General features: G+C 33.6%; 2 protein-coding genes across 5 annotated transcripts; both read right to left on the reverse strand.

Annotated features, from left to right (window-relative positions):
• Window positions 1–7,713: 7,713 nt before the first annotated feature.
• LOC111381853 (ALBINO3-like protein 1, chloroplastic) lies at window positions 7,714–16,647 on the reverse strand. The gene is made up of 12 exons (XM_023005699.1): window positions 16,240–16,647; window positions 16,076–16,155; window positions 13,998–14,108; window positions 13,723–13,797; window positions 13,298–13,358; window positions 12,833–12,906; window positions 12,615–12,719; window positions 12,133–12,240; window positions 11,730–11,833; window positions 11,285–11,491; window positions 10,850–11,201; window positions 7,714–8,246 (listed from the first exon to the last, which is right to left on the reverse strand). Exons 1-12 carry the CDS (start codon window positions 16,514–16,516, stop codon window positions 8,241–8,243), a joined length of 1,560 nt encoding a protein of 519 aa, XP_022861467.1. The 5' UTR covers window positions 16,517–16,647; the 3' UTR covers window positions 7,714–8,240.
• Window positions 16,648–18,158: 1,511 nt separating this feature from the next.
• Window positions 18,159–20,892, reverse strand: LOC111381855 (pentatricopeptide repeat-containing protein At3g22670, mitochondrial-like). 4 transcript variants are annotated; one of them, XM_023005701.1, is made up of 4 exons: window positions 20,758–20,883; window positions 20,627–20,644; window positions 20,460–20,521; window positions 18,159–20,010 (listed from the first exon to the last, which is right to left on the reverse strand). In XM_023005701.1, exon 4 carries the CDS (start codon window positions 19,997–19,999, stop codon window positions 18,293–18,295), a length of 1,707 nt encoding a protein of 568 aa, XP_022861469.1. In that variant the 5' UTR covers window positions 20,000–20,010; window positions 20,460–20,521; window positions 20,627–20,644; window positions 20,758–20,883; the 3' UTR covers window positions 18,159–18,292. The 4 variants fall into 4 exon arrangements, with proteins under 4 accessions (XP_022861469.1, XP_022861468.1, XP_022861470.1 ...); XM_023005700.1 differs by having other exon boundaries at window positions 20,460–20,644; window positions 20,758–20,892; XM_023005702.1 differs by lacking the exon at window positions 20,627–20,644.
• Between the last annotated feature and the right edge of the window lie 383 nt (window positions 20,893–21,275).

Raw genomic sequence — 21,275 nt, forward strand, 5'->3', positions numbered from 1 at the left:
CATAATTAATTGTTGTTTTGAATTATTAAAATATTGTATTGTATCGACACGAAAAGTGTTTCGACTTACCCCAACGTACCTTGGTTGCTGATATTCTTTCACGAACGAGACGAAGTGTTGGTTGTATGTAATAGCCAGAGGTAACTCAATGGCAGTAACAAATTTCACCATTCCGGTTCGAGTATCGTCCTCCGAATACACCCACGTGGATAGGGATGAAATCATAAAATCGGCGTCTGGACTGCCAAATTGAAATTGTGTTTTACCAGCTGGAAGAAGTCCATGTTTTGCCGCACATGCTTTGTAATTGCGGCTGAGATGGGTAGTACCAATTCCTTTTTGTCATGTCAATCTTTGTTGGCAGTATTTACATACTGCTTTAGATTTTGCATGGCCATCGACGACTTTTTCCGTTGAAATCAATTTAAAGTGATTCCAACATTTTACTTGTTTTTTACCCTGTCTCTTTTCCCTTGCATCTAGGATGTTTAATTCGACATCTTCGTCCTCACGTTCCGCTTTTAGAACGTTAATATCATCCAAATCAATTGGATTGTAGCTTCCCTGACCGTGAATGTGAACATCTTCAAGTATGGGTATGTCATTTAGACCAACAAATTCATTTGAAAATTAACTTTGTAGCATCCCAGGCAATTCACCATGATGTAGTCCACATCTCGTATCAAATAAGCTCTCAACAAATGAGTGTTGGTCCATTTGTTTGATTGTTTATGATGAATCCAAATATAATAACTAGAAAAATATAAATGTAGTGAGATTGTGAGAATTGAGATTGTAACTAATAAATTGTAAAAATTGAATCGGTATTGTATATTTTACAGCACAAGAAAGTAAAACTCGATAAGAGACTTGAGAGAGTTGAAGTAGTAATTGAGTAATTGATACAAAAAAAAGGGGGAGTTAAGGGGCATTTATAATAGAAGGGAAAAAATATAAAAAATAAATAAATTTGAAATTGTTTCAGTGATTGTTTCGATCACTAAAAAGTTTTAGCGACCAAACGGTCACTTAAAAAGTGACCAAAACGGCCACTTTTTTTAAGAAGTGACCGTTTTAGTCACTTAAGTAGGCTCGTGGCTCGTTATTTTTAACGAGCTGGCGCTCGGGTTCGTGATTTTACGAGCTCGAGCCGCCCACGAGTCCTATTTCGACGAGCCGAGCGGTCGAGCCTACGAGCTGCTCGACCCTTTTGACATTCCTAAAACTCGGACTAGCATTCTCTTTTAATTTTTGTAGAATATCTACATTCACATGATCATTATTATCTCGGTAACACTTCTCAATCGTCTCAAATAATGATGCACAATTAATCTCGAATGCGTTACCTTTATTAAGAGGGATTAGATCAAGTTTCTTTCAGTGAGAGTGTACTCTCAATAAAGGAATGGGCCGAGATTTTATTTTATACTCTAAAATCTCATGGGTACATGATAATCCATGTGTTTGTCGTATAATACATTCACAAGCTACCTTGTCGATTCCTATGTCATTAGCTGGTTTGGACTCTTGAAATATCAAATTCATTGCAATTATTGATGTAAATCACCTAGGTTTTTAAAGAAGGTAGGTTTAAAATTATGTTGGATAGTACCCAAGCTCTTTTCAAAAGAAGTTTTAATATCTGTATGTTGTAGCTCCAATAATGTATGAATTCTCATCCATGATGTGTCGAAATTGCCTTGAGAAGAACCTAGATACCTTTAAGTTTTGCATGTGCAGATTTTGTCCTACCATTAAAGATAAAATAAAATCAAATTCACTGGATAGTAGCACAGTTAATGCATCCAAGTAAAAACAAGTCAAACAACTAGTATTGTAGAATACTCAAATTGCATAACATATATTGTCACAATATAGCTTCATATCGCATTTGATTTTGCAACTTGAATCCAGCATATAATCAAAGACAGAATGTACAATTAGCCTTTAATGTCAAATGCATGATTAAAGAAAAATAACAAACAAATGTTGAGCCCAGGCTGACCAACTTCAAATAGAACAATTTAATAATGCCATTAGCAATTTACCTATTAGTTCTCGTATTTCCAAGGTACATATATAGATTAATCCAAGCTGCTAGCCTACCACAAACTTTCTTTATATTGAAGAAGCCATGAATTCATGACATAATTGATTGTTTGTGGAAACTATTGAAAATTGGATTCTAAGAGATTTAGGGTGTATTCTCTTCGTGTTTTAGTTTTATAGTTTTGAGTTTTGAATTCATTTTGAGTTTTGTGTTTTGGGTGTGCATTTTGAAATTGTTGAAAATACGTTATGTTTGACATTTTGAGAAACGTTTTTGAAAACAGAAAAATGGAAAACGTGTTCACTATGAAATTCTTTGAAATTTTGGAAAATGTGTTTTCCACCGAATCCACCACCATTACCATTGACCAAAATCAACACCACTGTCACCATCATCAACCATCAACACCACTGCCACCACCCCGAACCACTCACCACTGCCAAAATCAACACCACCCACCACTACCATCAACCACCGCCACCACAAACAGACCATTACAACCACCATCAACACCCATCGCCTCCCAAATCCAAAAAACAAAAAAACCCCCAAAAGAGAGAGAAGACAGATTCTGGATAGATTTGTGGTGTCGATCACCCATCGCGATGAACTGCAGTTCTCCCTCTTTGACCGTCGCCAGAGACGGCCCCAAACCACAGCAGCATCGCCTCCCCGAGGGTAGCGATGCTGCTATAGCGATGAATGGGTCGCAACGCTGTGTTCATAACAGCATCGCGTCCCTACGTTGGTGCCGACACTAGCACATCTCCTTCGTTGCCGGTTGAAGTGTGCGACCATCCATAGCCGACGTCGATCACCCACAACCGGCGTCCAGGAGAGAGAGAAGGCAGAGAATGGATTTGAAGAAAGTGGATGAAGATTTGATTTTGTGTTTCAAAAGGCATTTCCTGTGTTTTGTAATTTTTTAGAGTTTTGTATAGAAAACAACCAAAACGACATTTTGGTCGTTTTTCGTTTTCTTCACAAATTTTTTATTTTTTTTGTTTTTGAAAATGGGTAAGCGAACAAGTTTTCATTGTTTTGAAAAATTGAAAACAAAAAATAGGCTGAAAACGGGAAAGAGAACACACCCTTAGATTTTGCTTGTACTCTTCTATATATGTTGAAAGAATTAACAAATTCCACATGTGCATGGCATCCCATTGGTCCATGTGATCTTTTTTTTTTTTTTTTTTTTTTTTTTTAGGACATTTTTTGAAATGTACCATCTACATAAAATATTAGTAAATGTTGGAAATATTTTTTCAATGGCTTTCTTAAGAGCTAGCTCTCTATCGATAACAATAACACTAGGCATTATTATATCATCCATTAGACTCTTCAATCTTCCTAAAGCCCATGTGTAATTTTCCTCCCGTTCTTTTGTCAAGTTTGCAAAAGCAATCAAAAATGTCAAATCAGTAGAAGTGACACATACTATCTCCAACAACCAAAGGTAATACCTATTTGTCATATACGTACAATTCATAATTATTACATGAGGAAACGCCTGCAACAAATCTACTAAATATGGATGTGCTCGGAACAAATCTTGAATTGTATTTGTCTCCGTAGATTTGTGATGCCATTCTATGTACTTCTTCTCAACAAGCCTATTCATAAGTTATTGCATTTGTGTCCTAGCAGCTTTTTTTTAAGCCTAAATTTCTTATGTGTATTGTAGATGTGCCTCAATGTGTTGACATTTATGTCATCATTTTTGTTTCAATGTGTATAAAATTTCCTTTGGTCTCACGTGATTTTTTGACATGTTAACTGAAATTTAAGTCTCTTTCTCAATTAGTCTCTCGGCATACGAATGTCCTTCAAGGTTATGGGCAATATCATGATTATGTCTTCCTTTCAATATCCAATAATCACCATTTATCAATTTTCTTCCATTCAAAGTGAATAGGCATCCACACTTTTTTGTTCCAGTAGCTCTGTGTCTCTTCCCTTTTTCATTTTCTTTGTTGGTATTCCTACAAATATATGAACCCATATCTTTCACACGTGAAATCAATTCTTGGTTTTCTCCCAACTTGGCCTAAGTCGGACTTTTTCATAACAACAATTATGTTATGTCTCTTACTAATAGTTTTAACCCAATCAATTAATACCTCTTTACTTGTAAACATATGTTTATCATCAAATATTTGTATATAAATATATGATCATACTAAAAAATAAAATCATTACGTACCATGTTTGTCTAAACATATATGTGCCATCAATAAATAATGCATTCTAGATATCAAATACTTGTATATAAATATATGATCATATTAAAAAATAAAATCATTACATACCATGTTTGTCGTAAATATATCCTTATAATCGACAAATAATTCATTCAGAACATCATAGTTATGTGTAGATGCATCCTAAATTAAAAATATTGTGTCAAGTAATGTCATGACATAAATTCAAAAGTAAATAAGATAACAATTAAAACAATTGTAAGTATTTGAAATAGCAGATGAATTGGAACTTTTCTAAATACTTGTGAAGAAACCCACTATAATTGAGAGCAAAATAAAAAACGCAAAATAGCATATAAATTGAAAGGAAGTTGCTAAAAATAATCTCTCAGTAGGCAATCAATTGTCAAACCCATATAATTATGTACTTTCAAAGTTTATCTTACTGTTTTTCTTGTTCAACAACGACTTTGCAACCATTTATTTTTGTACCATATCTACAAGAAATTGAATTGTAGCCCCTTGATAGGGGTACCCAACATAAAGTCATTTAAGGACATCGTGCTTCTAGAAAAGAGCAATGCGTGTGCCAAAACTTAGGATTTTGTACAACAAAGAATTAAAACTAGATAAAGAGAAGGAGGGGGGGGGAAAGAAATATTCACACAATGTACTGTTGTGACCCAAGGCCCTTACCAATTAGACTTAGGGATAATAGGTAAAATCAAGAAAAGAAAATTAAAACGTCCAAATTCAAACAAAAATCAAACAGCAAAGCACGATAAAAAGGTAATCCTTACTTTTTCAAATTCATCTTCATATATTGTTATGTCTGTATATATTTGCTCAAGTGAAATCTCTTCCATTCTTTACTAAATTCTTTGTCTATTAAAATTTTGAGTATTAGAATGCTTCGAACATATTCAAGTAATTTTCTGTGAACTATTAGGGCTCTAGTTAAAAATAAATTCTAAAATAATGTAAAAAGATTTAGGATAATTTAATGAAAATAAAAATAAGAAATGAATATAGAGTTACATATTTTTATTTAATTTTATTTATGTCTATTTAAGTAAATTTGCATAGGATTTAAAATATAATAAAATTTTATTTTTAGAAATGAATGTAAACATAAAAAGTGTGGATGGAAATAGTAATACCCAAAAAGGTTGAACTCATTATAAAATGCACTAGTACTTATGGTAAGAAGCAATTTTATTACCTCCATGTTTAAGCCTAATTGGCATAGTGAAGGATTATAAAATGGAGGAAATTACTTTGACATTTGATTTGTGACAAATATGGAGACACTTCCTCATATGTAAAAAAAATTACTACATTCCACATCTCTAATTCTGAATAACACGTTCATCCTTTACCACTTTTTGTATCGGGTGTAATTTAAGAAGAGGCCACTATAATTAAAATATTTATGTGATGGAAGTTTGAAGATAAGGTGGGCACTGAGTAGTTCAGGTTGGAAATTGTGAAAATGGCACTATTGATTCTATGTGGGATAAAAATTATAAGCAACAATATTATTGTTGGTGATCTGACAAAAATCTACATTTATCTTTATTTTTCTATGATTCCAAGTAGAATTACCAACAATGGTATTATCGATTATTGCCAATGCACATCCATCAACAATTGAAAAGTTTGTGTCACAATCGAATTTTTTTGACACCAATACAATCCTATTGCCTTTTAGCACCTCCACCAAGGATTACCAATAGCAATATTATCTACGACGTCATTTTTTTTTTAATAACGGGAGAACCTGTAGCCGATACCCTTCAGGTGCGCACTGGGTAAACTTTCGGGTTGACACAATAGCATGCAAACCACGCCAACAAGGTAAACCGCATTAGGCAAGCTCAGTGCGACAGGCTCGACCGAGAAAGTGTTGGTAGGAGGAATTGAACTCGTAATCAAAGGCCTCCGCGCTTACCTACTCCGCCAACTCGACCATCCCATAAGAGGCATCGATGACATCATTGACATTGCCAATTGCTGATAAAGAAGATGTTGGTTTCACCAACAAAGGTTAACCCTTTCTTTTTTCTTTTTTTTTCTTTTTTCTTTTTTTTTTATTTTCTAAAAAGTTATCAATGAAGTATTACGTTGGTAACTTGAGATATCTTGTAATTATTATTTATAAACCTAGGGTTGAGAAGTTTTTCTTTTCTTTTTTTCTAATTGTTATTTCATTACCGACAAAATTTTCTAACATTAGTATTTATTTCTTGTTTTTATTTACTTATTTATAAATGAAATTTTCGTGCATAAATTAAATTTATGAAAATATTTACATTTTAATATAACAAACTAAAAATTTATTAGTAATTTTGAATTATTTCTAAAATTAAATGCATAACCGACCAGACCAATACAGACCAAGACAAAAGAAACTTAAAATATACCAATTGTCTCCTATCAGGTCAAAAGGAAAAACATTTTATTTAAAAGATTGAGAATGATTTTTAATTATTACTATTAATAACATAGATAATTTAACAAATTTAATTTATCAAATAAATTTCGTCAACATATAAATTAATCAAAACATAAATTTAAATACTAACCAAAATTTTCATCAGGAACAAAATAAAATCTAAAACCCCTATTTGATTTAGCTAAAAAAAAAAATGATTAAAATCTAAATCAAAATCAATAATTAATTTTAACTACATATTTTATGGGACCACAACTTTTCAGCTACATATTTCATCAATTTTTATCAAAATTTACTGAAAAATTGACTTTCATTATCGATAATATTATAAGAAAAAAATAAAAATAAATTCTTAACATGTCTATTGATAACTTATAAAAGATAAAAACTAATAATATTAAATTTATTATTCCAAGAATTTATTTTACATTTTTCTCTCTATTTTTTTTAATCACACTCTCTCCAATAAAATAATATTATACATAAATAAATAAATAAATTCCTTCTTTTTCATGTGACTAACAAATATAGTGAGCTACCTGTCGTAAATGTAGTTACTGAACTTTAAAATTTTACATTCTTCTAAGTTGATGAGATTAAATAAAGAATTAATGAATAATATGTGCAATTATTATGTGGGTCATCGATTGACCTTAACAAAAAAATACATATTAATTTGCATGTTCTTCAGCTCAAGAACTCGAATTTTACGGCTTAGATTCAGTAGAATGCGTGTCCATCAATCTGATTCGTTCACTACAAGTACAAGTAATCTTACTTATTCAAGAAAGGTCGTCCTAATTGACAATCAATAGTGATATTAATTAATACATACAACAACGTATATTTTCAGTTGAGAACATAATTATTTGAATAAAATATAATCAGGCCGAGTCATTAATAATTAACAGCTAAACATGTTGCTTTCAAGGTAACTCAATTTAATTCAAAGGCGGAGCAGAATCATTTCGAGTCGGTTGACCTATATCAAATATGTACACACACGATATACAATAAGATTTGAACGTCTTTTTCTCCTTAATGAATGTGCCAATACCAAACTATAAAGAATTTTGGTTGTACAACCTTCTCACATGAGAGGGACCCATGATTTTTTTATTCCTTCCCATGTGTGTGATTATCAACCGAAATTGTCTACTTGGCCGTATGTGTGTGTGTTGTTTCACTTACAGAAGGACATTGTAAACAAAATGTACTCTGTTCTCACATTTGTAGCCAAAAAACTTCAGAAAAAGTTCAATAAGCTATTTTCTTGCGTTACATTACAAATAGATGTATAAATCTTACTTCACAATAATAATATAGACCCTCCTCGTGAATCTGTCGGAAATTCTATCCATCAGCCAATACTGGCAATCTTGGAGTGTCTCGTGGAGTAGTGAAGATGAGCCCAACATGCTTTTCAAAGAAAGCTCGATAATTTATTAACTTAGTCGATATCCTTTGGAAACTCACTCAATCCCGTCCTATACATTCTTGCTAATTATCCTTCCTTCTAATAGTAACAAGAAACCTACTCCTGCAGTAGAGAAACCGGAAATTAGACAATCATAACATCGTCGAGGATTGCACAGGGAGATGAATGCAAAAACAAGCAGACAGAGACATTACATACACGAAAGGACGACATAATTAGAGAAACTAAACAGAGATATAGATTTGTGAAGTCCTTCAAAAAATTTAGGAGCCAGCTACTCATTGTTAAAAGGTTCATAAAAAATCTGGGTTCAAGAAGAGAGAGGTCACTCAGACCACATCTACTGAATCAATTCTCGTAATCTAAATATTGTGAGATGTATGCAAACTAAACATGTTTTTCCAGCATTTAATGAAAAATTGAGGATGCCCACAATGGAAAAGAAATAATGTCCGGTACTTAATAGCCAAAAACCAAATCAAATCATGGAATCTTCTTCTTAGGTTGGCACACACACACAACACTCTTATCGGAGACTACGTCATGGCATTCACTGGTACTTTTTTGAATTCTTCCAAACATGAATTTCCAATATCCATTATTTTGCTCTAGCTTTATCTCCAAGCAATAAGGCTGTCTTCCTAGGGAGTCGTCAATAACGTTCTACCTAAACAATCTCAGCAAAGTCAACGAGAAGTTAAAATATTTGTTTCATGATATTTCAGATGATTTAAAGCACGGCTGAAAACATCAATCTATCCACCTTTACTAGCAGTTGTGCCATCTCAACCCGACCCCCACCCAAGAACACGGAAAAACTTTCCGAGGAAGAGTAAACAAAAGCCAAATAAAATTGTGTGCTATCTAAATATCTCAACATTTTTTAACACAGTTCTATGTGAAAATTCCAAAATAACACCTCGCTTATACCATGAAATGATTCCGTCAAACGTCTAAGGCTGACCACTAAAAACTTGTTACAAAGGAAATACCAACAATTATTAATGTTCTAACTTATTTGAACTCCATGTTGTCTTGGTTAAGCAAAGCTACAGTCGAAGTCTAAATCTCTAGCTAGTAACCCTCTTCATTAGAGCTTCTCTACATTTACCGGAAAGGGATAAATTATGGGAGAGGCTGCCCAACTCAATCAGTATTCCTGTATGTGCATTGTGTAATGTACAGATATTATATGAAATAATATATGAATGATTAGTCAAACAAAATTTTGCTATGTGATATAAAATCCTCGAACCTGTTGCCATTTTCTGACAATTGAACTTTTTGACAAGCCTAACCTTTCAAGGAGTCATTTTAACGAAACGAATCAAAGTGGGCTGTCAGTTTCAGCATTTGATAACCAGAGTGGCAGGTATCCTCTCTCCGACGGATTTTCAGACCAAAACCTGACTAGAATGATTCTCCCTCATTTTTCCACCTTTATAAGTAATTCAAAAGCCAAATGAATTTTGCTCATCAATTTTAAGTGTGTCCAATTTTCAGGTTTCACTATCTGACAGAGATAGAATAAAGATGGGATTCTGATATTATGTTAAAAGTAGAGATTGATTCCAATTATGAATGTTTAGATTAGATTTGATAGTTTAATAAAGTCATAGCTTAATAGAAATTATTTTGATTTAGATTAGTTGTTCTATATATAGAGGGCTTATTCATTGTAATATGTACCCTTGAATATATGAATAAATTGATTTCTCTCGCCATAAATTCTTCCTTCTCTTTGGTCCCCTTTCTTTTTTGGTTCCTTTTCTTGTTCGTTGTCAAATTACCATGCTCTTGCATCACTATCCCATCATTCTACAGACTATTTTGATCAAATTTTATTGAAACATGTTCCATATTGTTATGGAAGCCATTAGAAGTATCAACTTGATGAATTCAGGATTCCACAAAAAATTCCTATATTTTGGCTCACTTGATGAATTTTCAGACAGTTTTTGGCACCAAATTTTGGATTCAAATATCATTTTATTTTTCATGATATTTAACAAATATTTGCGCATAGATTAGAAAAAACTAGTAAAAGTATGGATGCTCGAGAAATTCGAGTTTGGGGCAAAATTCAAATTTGAGGAATATGGGGCGAATTCTAGGTTGATATTGTAGTTCTACTCGTAAAACTCATCAAGGCTACCCCAAGTTAGAATAATAGTAAGTCTTGTAATTTTAACCTCATGTAATAAATTTTACCTGGTATGCCTAAGATGTTATATGTAATTTCCATTTCACGGTATGAAAGAAGTTATTATGAATTTTTGATGTTTAGATAACTTACAACCTTAACTGCTTTTACTTTAATATAAGTCAGTGTCGGGGTAATACCATACTGCAAAATCAGAAAACTTTATACACAATTTATCAATTGTAATTACTAGTAATTCCAGCGTGCTTTATCTTCACAACAAAGAAAGCAACTAAGTGAAAAGAAAGTTCCATTTCCACTATAGTCTACAAGGAATAACATTTAATAAATAGTTTTGCATCTCTGACATTACTGGTCAGAGCATTAAAAATCTGAGAACTTTCTTCAAATAGCTAGTCAGTATCTTTTATAAAAGCTATTTCATTCATATAGATTAAGAGAATAAAAAGAACCCCTCCATGCCACAATACCATGCAATCCATGATATAAAGAAAAAACTATAAAAAAGATGCAGAGCCACAATTTAAGGAACGAGGATTACCTTCTCCACCTTCTCATAGAGATGGCGATTGTTTCTATTCTCCTGATCCTCAAAAGTTTCAGCATTTTCTTCTGTACAAGCAGATGTCTTTTGGTCATCCTTCAATTCTGAATTAGTATTATTACCATTCATAACAAAGCCATCAACAGTCGATGAACTGCTAACACTGGTCACAGAATCAGCATCAAGTAACTCAGCATGAGTTCTATCTTCCTTCTCAAGTACATTGACTTCTTTCTTAACCTCCTCATTTGTTATTTGAATTCCTTTAGCTGCCACCTCCTCATTTTCCTTTTTCTCTTCTTCTCTTTGCCGTCTTCTTTGTGCTTCTTGCTCCTTCAGCTGTTTAAACCTGGAAAGGTATACAAGACCGGAAGAATATATAATCATGCCAAACATAAGCTATGATAATTCAATAAATTGCTAAACTTCAACCTTTCACCCGGACGAATTCCTTCCGAAGTCAATTTTTCTTCTTCTTTAGTGACCTTTTTGGCTGCAGGTGCTTCAGAGATAGACTTTAGAACTTGCGATTGCTCTTTCTTAATAATGTCATTGCTCAATTGCCCGACTGTATTTTTTGCACCACCCAATTTCCGCAGCCATACTTGTTGACCTGTACTGAGTATGTTGTTTGTAAGCCTGCATGAAAAGCATGCAAACAGTCATCTACTATTAGAGAGCTACAACTGCTCACCCCAACCAGAGCAAGGAAAAAAGTAGAAAAGAAAAACAAATAGAAAAAAATTTAAATGGATAAATAAAGAGTAAAGAGGTCAAATGAAGAATAATGGAACTGATATTTAAAACTAATCAGGAGAACAAAAGTATAAAAGATATCATAAAAGTAACTGAATGCAAAATTTTCAGAGCTGTTTACCAGTAAAGGCTCAGACCGGAAGGAACCGATAAAGCAAAATAACCAATCATCAAAGGTAGCAATTTGGTTATGGCTTGAGAACTCTTTAGGCTCGGATCATTGCTCTGAAAGTTATCAAAATAAAGAAAAGAAATCATAACTTACAAATAAATTAATAATAAAATATATACACTAACAGTACTTTGCTTGTAATAATTGTTGAAGCAACTGTCCAGCAAGAGGTGATGTTGCTTATAGAAGACGGCCAATATAAATTTAACGATCAAGCTAAGCATAGAAGTCCAAAAGCAAGAGAAGATTTCTTAAAGTGTCACCATCTAATAGGAATAGCAAAAGCAAATGCAGTCTTTCATTTCCTAATAAATAAATAATGAGCAGATCATACAGTTTTAACTTGACAAACCTGTGATGGTTGCATGATCTGAATAGAAATGTACTGAGTGATAATCAGTAGTGTAGGCAATACAAGATATGCCAAAGTATCTGACCATCCAAGGGGAGGATGACCATCCTATGTAAAAATAAAGACCAAGTTGCGGATCAGTACGGTATCATTTTCAATATAAAAACCAAGGTTGAAAGATGAACCAGATAAATAACCAAAAACATGCAATTATTGATTTTACAAAGTAGTATTTGAAAAGAAAACTGCAGTGTTACTAGTCCAAGACCTCACTAGTAGATTATGTACTAGTAATGTCTCCCTAGAAAGTGAGATGGAATACATGAAATAACTCAAAATAATATACATACATACATACATACACACACATATATATGTACAAAATAGCCATATCAGTCAAAAAAATGACACCAATTTACAGTAAATAGACCTCACAAGTGATACATTACTGAAAAAGAAGGCAAGGATGACAAGGGTCTCACAATGAATGGAAAAAGCCACGTGGTACCACTGCCAGTTTGTCGAGCTGCAACCGTTGTTGGACCAGACAGTGATGGTATCCAGAAGAAGCCTTCTGTCAACAGTCCCTTGATCATTAAAAAAACAAGAGACCCAATGAGATGAGAGGGAGAAAGGAAAAAACAAAAAACAAAAAAACTTGAAAAAGGAGGAATGGAAGGAGAATGAGCTGAGATTTTACCTCATCTGCCACATTTGAAAGAGCTCTGTAAAGCCCAATCCATATTGGAATTGTGGCAAGTGTGGGAAGACATCCTGGTACAAACAAAAACAAACAGGAGCAAAATCATAACCACAGAAAGATGATCCAAACCACAAGGGACTCTACATTAACAAACGACAATTAACTAACTTCCATTAGGGCCCCGTTTGAAAGTGATTTTGAGAATTGATTTTCCTACCGTTAGGAGAAAAGTAGAGGTCACCTATGAGAGAAAAAGTTAAAATTTATGGCTGAAATAGTGAAACAACGGTCTAAAAATTCAAATTTTGGGGGCTAAAAAATCACTCCCAAACAGGGCCAAGAAGTGCAAATGAATATAGGTGCCACCATAAAATGAAACATACAATTTTCTCTTCCTTTTGGACATTGTTCACTTATTTTTAATGGGTGGTGGTGGTGAGGGACTGGTGTAGAGACTAGTACCTGCTAGTGGATTTATGCCAGCTAGCTTATATAATCGAGCCGTTTCGAGTTGAATTCTCTCCTGCAAACACATGCTCGCATAAGAAACAAAGTGTGGGAATGCAAAACATGAATCTATTGACATACTCTAAATCCAAATATCTTTCTAATGTATTGGGCAAAGGAGTACATGCCTTCCAATTTAATTGACAATTTAAAGCCAAACAACTATAATGAAATTGCCCAAATAGTCAATCCAATTAACTATCAGCAGATAGGTTTCGTGTAAAAATGTTCCAGCTTTACAAATTCCCAGACCAAGCATCCTTTATTTCCAGAAGAACAACTCAGGTCAACTAGTCCTCCCTCCCTATTAAACTACGAGCCTTGATTGCCCAGATTTATTCAAGTAAGAAAGCAATATTCACAAAAGGACAAGGAGTAACCTGATCTCCTGCATATCGTTCCTGAATAGCCTTTATCTGAGGTGTCAAAGATTGCATTGCCAATGCCGATTCCACCTGAAAGTGATAAAATGACGGACTTAACTAATGCTTACACTTGTCTAGAAGCTTGGAAATAGCTTGGAAATATAGAGCCATGCAGACTTACAGAAGATTTTGCTCTCAATGAAATACTTGGCCATTAAAATAACAAGACAGTGGAAAATAAGCACAAATAGGATTACTGAAAAACTTTGCTACTACCAGTAGGAAATAACCTGTTTCTTTGTCAAAGGAAATGTGGCAGCCTTCACTAGTACTGTCAGCAAAATAATCGCGAAACCATAAGCATAAGGAACATGTAGAGTAGAGAGTCCATCCTTCAAAACCTGAGAAACAGCACACATTTTATTGAGCCCCGAGAAACCAGTAACACGTATAAAACATTTACTTGAAGTGATTTGCCTGGAATCACATTTAAATAAATGAAACTAAGGATTGAATCAAGTTTAGGACTAAAAATCCCATTGGAAAATATCTCCATGGACTTGCCATTATTCTTTCAACAGCTTGAAACGTTTCCCGTGAACTAATAATATCATAGTAAATTTAGCACCTATTTGGCAGTATTTTAATCCAAATCAAAGTCAACAATTAATTTTAGTAACATGTTTCATTGGGCCCACAACTTTTAAGCCACACATTTAATAAACTTTTATCAATATCTACTAAAAATTTGATTTTAATCTCCACCAAACAAGGGCTTAATAAGAGCTAGGGGTGGAGCCACTAGCAGGACTGAAGGGAGTTCCTTTTTCTTGATGAAACAAACATAGGAAGCTCATAAATGAAGATTCACAACCAGCAATTTATGAGACTTGAGAAAAAATTAAGAGAAGAGAGGATTATTAGAGGAGGAAATATGAGTTTATTCAATAATCAAGTCTAATTATTACAATGTATAGATCCTCTTTAAATAGAGATTAAACTAACTTAATCTAAGTAGGAAACTAACTATACACACAAAACCTAATTTAAGTCAAACTAGAAATTTACAATAAACTAAAACAAACTAATCTAAACTTAGTAAAACTCTATTATTACACATATTAGGATCTCCATCAGAAACATCTTTAGGTATAAAGCTTTAGCCCTTGTTTGAGCCCCATTTTTGGGATTAATAGATTTTAAAATAGTGATTTTTAGGAGAATGTGTGGTTAAAAAATAGGAAAAAATTTTGGGTTTATGTGTAGAATATTTATTGTGTGAATGTGTCAAATGAGGGCTTAATCTATATATCTCAACTAGTATCTCCATTTTGGCCCTTTAAGTCTGTTATGTCTTTAAGCAACCCTTTCCACCCCCAATACCACCCCAGGATTCAGCTCTCCCAATATCAACTTAATCACATAATACACCTGAGCTCGGTGAATAGGATTGCTACATCTAGTCTCAGTTGTAGAGAGTAAAAAAATGAATACCAGGGCAATACCATTTCAAAAATCAAAAGAGAAAAATATTTAATACTGATTGGTCATGATGGACATGCTCACGTGAAAAATGAGCTACATTAGTGAGTGTATGAGCAGGCTGCGCTACACCTTCATCATTCCAACAATCATTTTCATTAAATTCATCTCACTTGGTTTACCTTTAAATCAGTGGATCCATCTATCTTGTTGGCTAGAGTTCAGTAGCTTATTTTTTATTGAAAATATTCTAGATAATATCAGAATGAAACAATTAAATTTGTCAGTCCAACTTTAAAATGTTGAAGCTTCAATGAAAATAGTAAGTCTCTGGTAATGTCATCAAGTGTTTATTGAGGACATATTTGTTTCCAATATACACAGTCTTAAAATTAGAATTAAACAAGTTTAATTCTAGTTTTACAATTTTAGTGTACTTAGCTTCTGAAACTCAATCCGTATAAATATGCTCTCTCAATCATTTCACAATCCATAGCAATACATGTGCACACACACATATACCTGATATTATCAGATTACCGGTCACTAATGATAATGAACAGAAGTTCAAACAAGTATCAATAATATGGAAAGTTGCATGAGTATCCATCTTCTAAGTATCAATAAATTCGAAAGTTGCATAAACATCCATCTTCTACAGACAAGTATCAATAATATAAAAACTTCCACAAATATTCATCTTCTATTATAACTTTAGATTTAAAACTCATTTTCACCAGCTGTTTTTTCCTCAAAACCATCAATTCCACTATTCAAATATAAAAAATAAAATAAATAAAAAACGCATAAAAAATCAATAAATCGATAACTTTCCATTACTCTTTTCCATTTTCGATACGTAATAAAAATCGAAACTTATACAGACCTTCAAAACTGTCTCCATGCCATTGGTAATCCCAGAAAGCCAATCATTATTCTGCGTAGTAGTAACAGTATTAACTGTATCTGAAGAACTCGAAACTGNCATGCCATTGGTAATCCCAGAAAGCCAATCATTATTCTGCGTAGTAGTAACAGTATTAACTGTATCTGAAGAACTCGAAACTGCGGCATCAGCAACAGTATAAAGGAACCCCTCAACTCTACCAAACAGGTCCTTAATTACTTCCCCAGCACCATCCGGGTCAGGAAACTGAGACTGACCCAATCCAAATCGTGTCACCCCAAGACTCCTCTTCAAAAAGGGTCTATGAATTGGGAAATTACTGAAATAGGTTCTGTGTAAAACTGGATTCAGAGTTCTGGTTCTGTCCGGAAATGGAGATAAAACTGTATTTGGTCCAAGTGAATATATAAAAGCGGACATTTTTTTGTTGGAATTTTTTCTTTTTTTGGTGTATGACTTGTGAAAACCCTAGAAATTGGGGTAGAAAAGGGGGCTGTGAAGATATGCTTGTGTTACAAATGGAAATGCAAGGTTTCGGTTATGGCTGTTTGGAGGGTTTACATTTTAAAACATGTGAAAATAATAATAATAATAATAATAATAATAATAATAATAATAATAATAATAATAATAATAAAATTATAAGTTTTTTTAAGAGGAGAAGTGAATTTGAAAAAAAAATAAAAAAAATTAACTAGTCATTTTATAGCATCAAATGTCTATCATAACAACATTCAATTTCAATTATGACTACATGTGGTGCTTTAAGAATGGTTTGTGAAGCGAATATTACATAAAGCGATCTTAAGAATGGCTACAACCCAAAATGATCTAATTCAATTATTGAAATAAATGAATCTTTATTTTGGCTTTGAAAAATTGTTGCTTAGAGGGCCGATTCAATGGATGAACCGACGAATAGTTGATAGAGTTGAGGACGTGATAACTTGTGAAAATGTTGTTGTTCATATATTTGAATCGATGACATATATTGATTTTTGTTAGAATTGCCTTGCACAATTCTGTTGGAGATCATTTGCATTTAACCTTTTTTTTTTTTCCATTCATTTTTTCCCTTTGTTTTACTATTATTATTATTTTCATAAGGTACTCTTGGATATATTGCTGCACCCAATCTCCAAATACATCACATGCAACTTTTAAATTGCTGAAAATTGTAAAGGGAAACCAAAGTGACCTAGTTAATAGCATTAAAATTGAACCATTGGCATGTGTATTCGAAAGGAAACGAGATCCCACTCTAAATTCGTTTTCAAATACTCCGATATTATATCGAAGTCGAATTTGACTCGATAATGACATCCCACTCTTCATGAGCATCAAATTTCTAAGCTGAACTTCTGCTCTCTCAACCCATCTTGCAACGTCAATTTGACGCTTGACCTTTCTTTTCTTTTTTTACCTTCTCACCTTAAAAACCCTTTCTTCTACAAACTAAAGAGTAGTTTGTAATGGATATGTGAAACTTCCAAACCTATGACCATTGTTCAGGTTTTTGTTTGTGCTTAATGGGGTTAAGAGACATTGTGACCAAACGGGGCTAGTGGCTGGTGATGATAGTAGGCTGCCGGCAGTGGTTCGAGGGTGTGTACAGATTATGGGAAAGATGTTTACTTAACCCCTATTTGGCCCTTATTTTTTAAATTCATTTTTCTTCAAACTTATTTTCAATCACACATTTTATAAAATCCACTACTTTAACAAAATAGTCATGTTGATTAAAATCATTGATGTTAAAACATCAATTTAGAAGGTGCTAAATATCATTAAAATGATAAGAATAATTAAATGAATCATATGGTTCCACCTTATGATTACACTTAAACTGGTGTTCTAGCACCACAGATACTAGACATTATTCTTTATAAAAATATACTAAGCATAGGCTACAGCTACATGTATATAAATTTAATTATATCATATTGGAGTTAAGGACTCAATACAATGGTTGGACCAAAAATAACTCTTACCAAATGTGTCATTTGAAGCGTACGCACCTATTAGACGAACCTATTTGATGGAAAAAATTAGACGGTGAAGATGTTTTACGCAATGTAAAGTTGATCTGAGAGGGCAAATGCCAAATTAAAATGAAAGTTTCAAATGTTGAAAATAGTGTACACTAATGAACAATCAAGAGCGAAGAGATCCACCCTGAAGAGACTACAAGCTAGTTTATGGATTATCATCACCATATCCTTGGCGTTTAGCTTGTAACATTAATTCTTCAATTCGCTCCTTCTCCTTAAGCATGCCCCTCTTCTCGAGTTCTTCCACCAGATTCTTATACATACAATCCATTGGTACAAATCCTTTCAGAACTGATTCCTCAAAATAGGAGCAAGCATTTTCCAGCTTCCCATTCCTACTTAGTCCGCGAACCAAAAGAGAATACGTACCAAGATCAACGCTGACATCGTTCTTGAACATGTGGCTCAATAGAAAGGATAGTATCTTCATTCTTTTCTGTCTACAGCACATTTTCAATAGAGGTGCATACGTATTAAGATCAGGCTTGCACCGACTCTCTTCCATTTTTTTGAGTAACTTAAGTGCTCTCTCTTCATGCAAGTGCTGGGACGCAATAGTAATTAGAGTGTTATAAGTCAACACATCTGGAGCAATGCCCTGCGTTGACATATCCTTAAACACATCGTAAGAATCCTTTAGCCTTCCAGCTTTGCTTAGCGAAACAATAAAGCAACTATAAAACGAAGCATCTGGAGAACAACCTTGCTGCTTCATCTTCTCATAAATCTCCAAGGCTTTATTTATTTCCTTCGCCTTACTCAAAGCATTCATTATGATAGTGTATGTCACTACACTTGGACGACACCCATTCCTCTGCATTTCCTCTAAAGTAGCATCAACTTTGCGAAAATCTTTTTCACGACAATAGGCTTCAATGAAATTGGTGTAAGTAATCGTATCAGGGGAAAATCCTTGTGTTTTCATCACATCAATGGTCTTCTTAGCTTTACTAATCTGCCTAGCTTTGCACCAACCATGCACTAACACATTCCAAGTCTGTAAAGTCGGAGGTATATGATCCCTGAACTCCGAAAGGACATTTTCTGCATGTTCAACACTTCCTTGCTTGACCAGGGCATCGATCAATATATTCATTGCCATTACGTCTTTGTCTACTCCAAATAGTTCCATTTTTCTAAACGCCTCTATTGCATCCTCATGTTTACCAGCCTTTGCAAGACGTCTCATGACTTTAGTCATTGTATCCAATGTAACGTACCCTTCCAATTTGTTCATTTCTCCCACTAATTCCCACATGAGATTAAACTTCTTAGTTTTTCCCAAGTTGTCAACCATCAAGTTATACAAATCTGGCGAATGTGTGATTCCTCCCCGTAATTCAGCCCACTTAAATAACCCGAAAGCTGGTATCCACTCAAAGCTGAATCTCGTCAATATTTGCTCAACCAATCCCTTTGATATGTTAAAATCACAGCAATTTAATTTCTCCATAACCTCATCAGGGGATTTAAACTGATTCTTTAGAACCTTACTGATCTTATCAACATCACTTTCAACTATATCATTTACTATGCTTTTTATATCAGTTTCTTGATCACGAACTTCAGGATTCTCAATCCAATATGATATTGAAGGAGGCACAAAGTCATCATCCCGCGATTTGCTAACAACTGTGTCCTCATCAAAAAATTTCACCCAATCTGGAAGCGCAGCCGACTCAGAAATAAAGGACGAGCCATCACCTCTAATAGTATCCACCATTGTGCAACATCCATTGAACAAAAAAACATTGACTCCGCTGTTGTTAAAATAGTCTTGTCTAAAAGTACTCAAACGCAATGGAGTTCTCAGTTGCCAAATAGAATAGAAATCCTTCAACTTCCGGAGCATTCTTAATTATCCTTAAAACAGTAAAAACAAATACACACTAATTAAAACAGATAAAGAGATCTACAAGTGAATTAAAATTGAGAATGAGGTAACTAGCATTGAAACCAATCATCACAGAGATATGGAAAAAATTAAAAATCTTGAAATAGGGCAATATGTAAGGATTTGAGCATGTGACACTTTTAAGTAACATTTTATCCCTTGAATTTTTTTAATTTTTAATTACAAAAGTTACTTTTCAAAACTCCAAATGTAACTTATTTCTAACTTTCACCAATGAAAATTGAAACTTGAGGTTTTACTTGTACAAGTAAATTTTTTAAGCTTAGCCAAACATCTAAAAGAGGAAAAAGAGCAATTGGTTACTCAAGAATTCACATATCTTGTTAAGCCCAGATTTGTACATTAACCTACATATTACATATACACAACAAGTTAAGAAAATAAAAATTGCATTTACCTGTGGTTCATAGGGCTGGCAGGGGCAGAGCCACCTGGGGTCTGTGTATTTCACCTATTACACTAGAGGGGCAGCAAGTTTTCAAGGCAAGGGAAAACTATAAGCAACCGCACCAAAAATTCAAGAGAATATTGTTGAAAAAATCACTTTTGCTAGACGAAGATTACCATCAAGAAATAACAATTCTGAAAACAGAAAAAAACAGAAAAAAAAATTATAAGGAGTGAACTCAAATTAAATCATTCTCAACAAACAAATCGAGACCCGTTTTAACACTAGTAAAAACCGATATTACTACCTTCCAAGTTTGATGATGAAGAAGTTGATTAGAAATCACTGCAACACAAGACAGATTGGTGCCGAGGGGGTGATTTATATGTTCCTGTTTTTAGTGTAAAAAGGTACCGAGAAAGAGTAGGCCGCGCTTCCCTCTTTGATCTTGCAATATGACTAAACAGACACGGGCTATCGTTTGATAGGCCTGCCTTTTAATTGGGCTTTGCAAATATTTTTTCATTAATAAAAAATAGTGAAAATTGCACCCAACCATGTGTGTTTTGCGATAATTTTAGAATCCGTGATTTATTTAAATTGTAATAATTCTCTGTGATTTGAGGTTTGTTAACAGATTATGGAATGATTTCTTTACTATGAGAGAAATGTTATGTGTATATTCCATTGTGTGGTTACATTCAATAAGAAATATATAAAGCTACTGGAAATAATAAAACAAAGAAATCTCAAGAAAGTCATATTCTCATGCACTGAAGCATCACATTTTGTCAATACTCAATTTACAGTATAATTAAAATTAAA

This window comes from Olea europaea, unplaced genomic scaffold (genome assembly GCF_002742605.1).
Source record: "Olea europaea var. sylvestris unplaced genomic scaffold, O_europaea_v1 scaffold2385, whole genome shotgun sequence".
NCBI lineage: Eukaryota > Viridiplantae > Streptophyta > Magnoliopsida > Lamiales > Oleaceae > Olea > Olea europaea.

What these genes read in the sequence shown, in the direction of transcription:
- LOC111381853 (XM_023005699.1), bottom strand. Translation starts at nt 16,516, where the DNA reads ATGTCCGCTTTTATATATTCACTTGGACCAAATACAGTTTTATCTCCA. An exon ending in TTTCAAATGTGGCAGATGAG is followed by an intron (nt 12,720 to 12,832) that starts GTAAAATCTCAG and finishes TTAATGATCAAG; the next exon opens with GGACTGTTGACAGAAGGCTT. An exon ending in CGTGGCTTTTTCCATTCATT is followed by an intron (nt 12,241 to 12,614) that starts GTGAGACCCTTG and finishes ATTTTTACATAG; the next exon opens with GATGGTCATCCTCCCCTTGG.
- LOC111381855 (XM_023005700.1), bottom strand. Translation starts at nt 19,999, where the DNA reads ATGCTCCGGAAGTTGAAGGATTTCTATTCTATTTGGCAACTGAGAACT.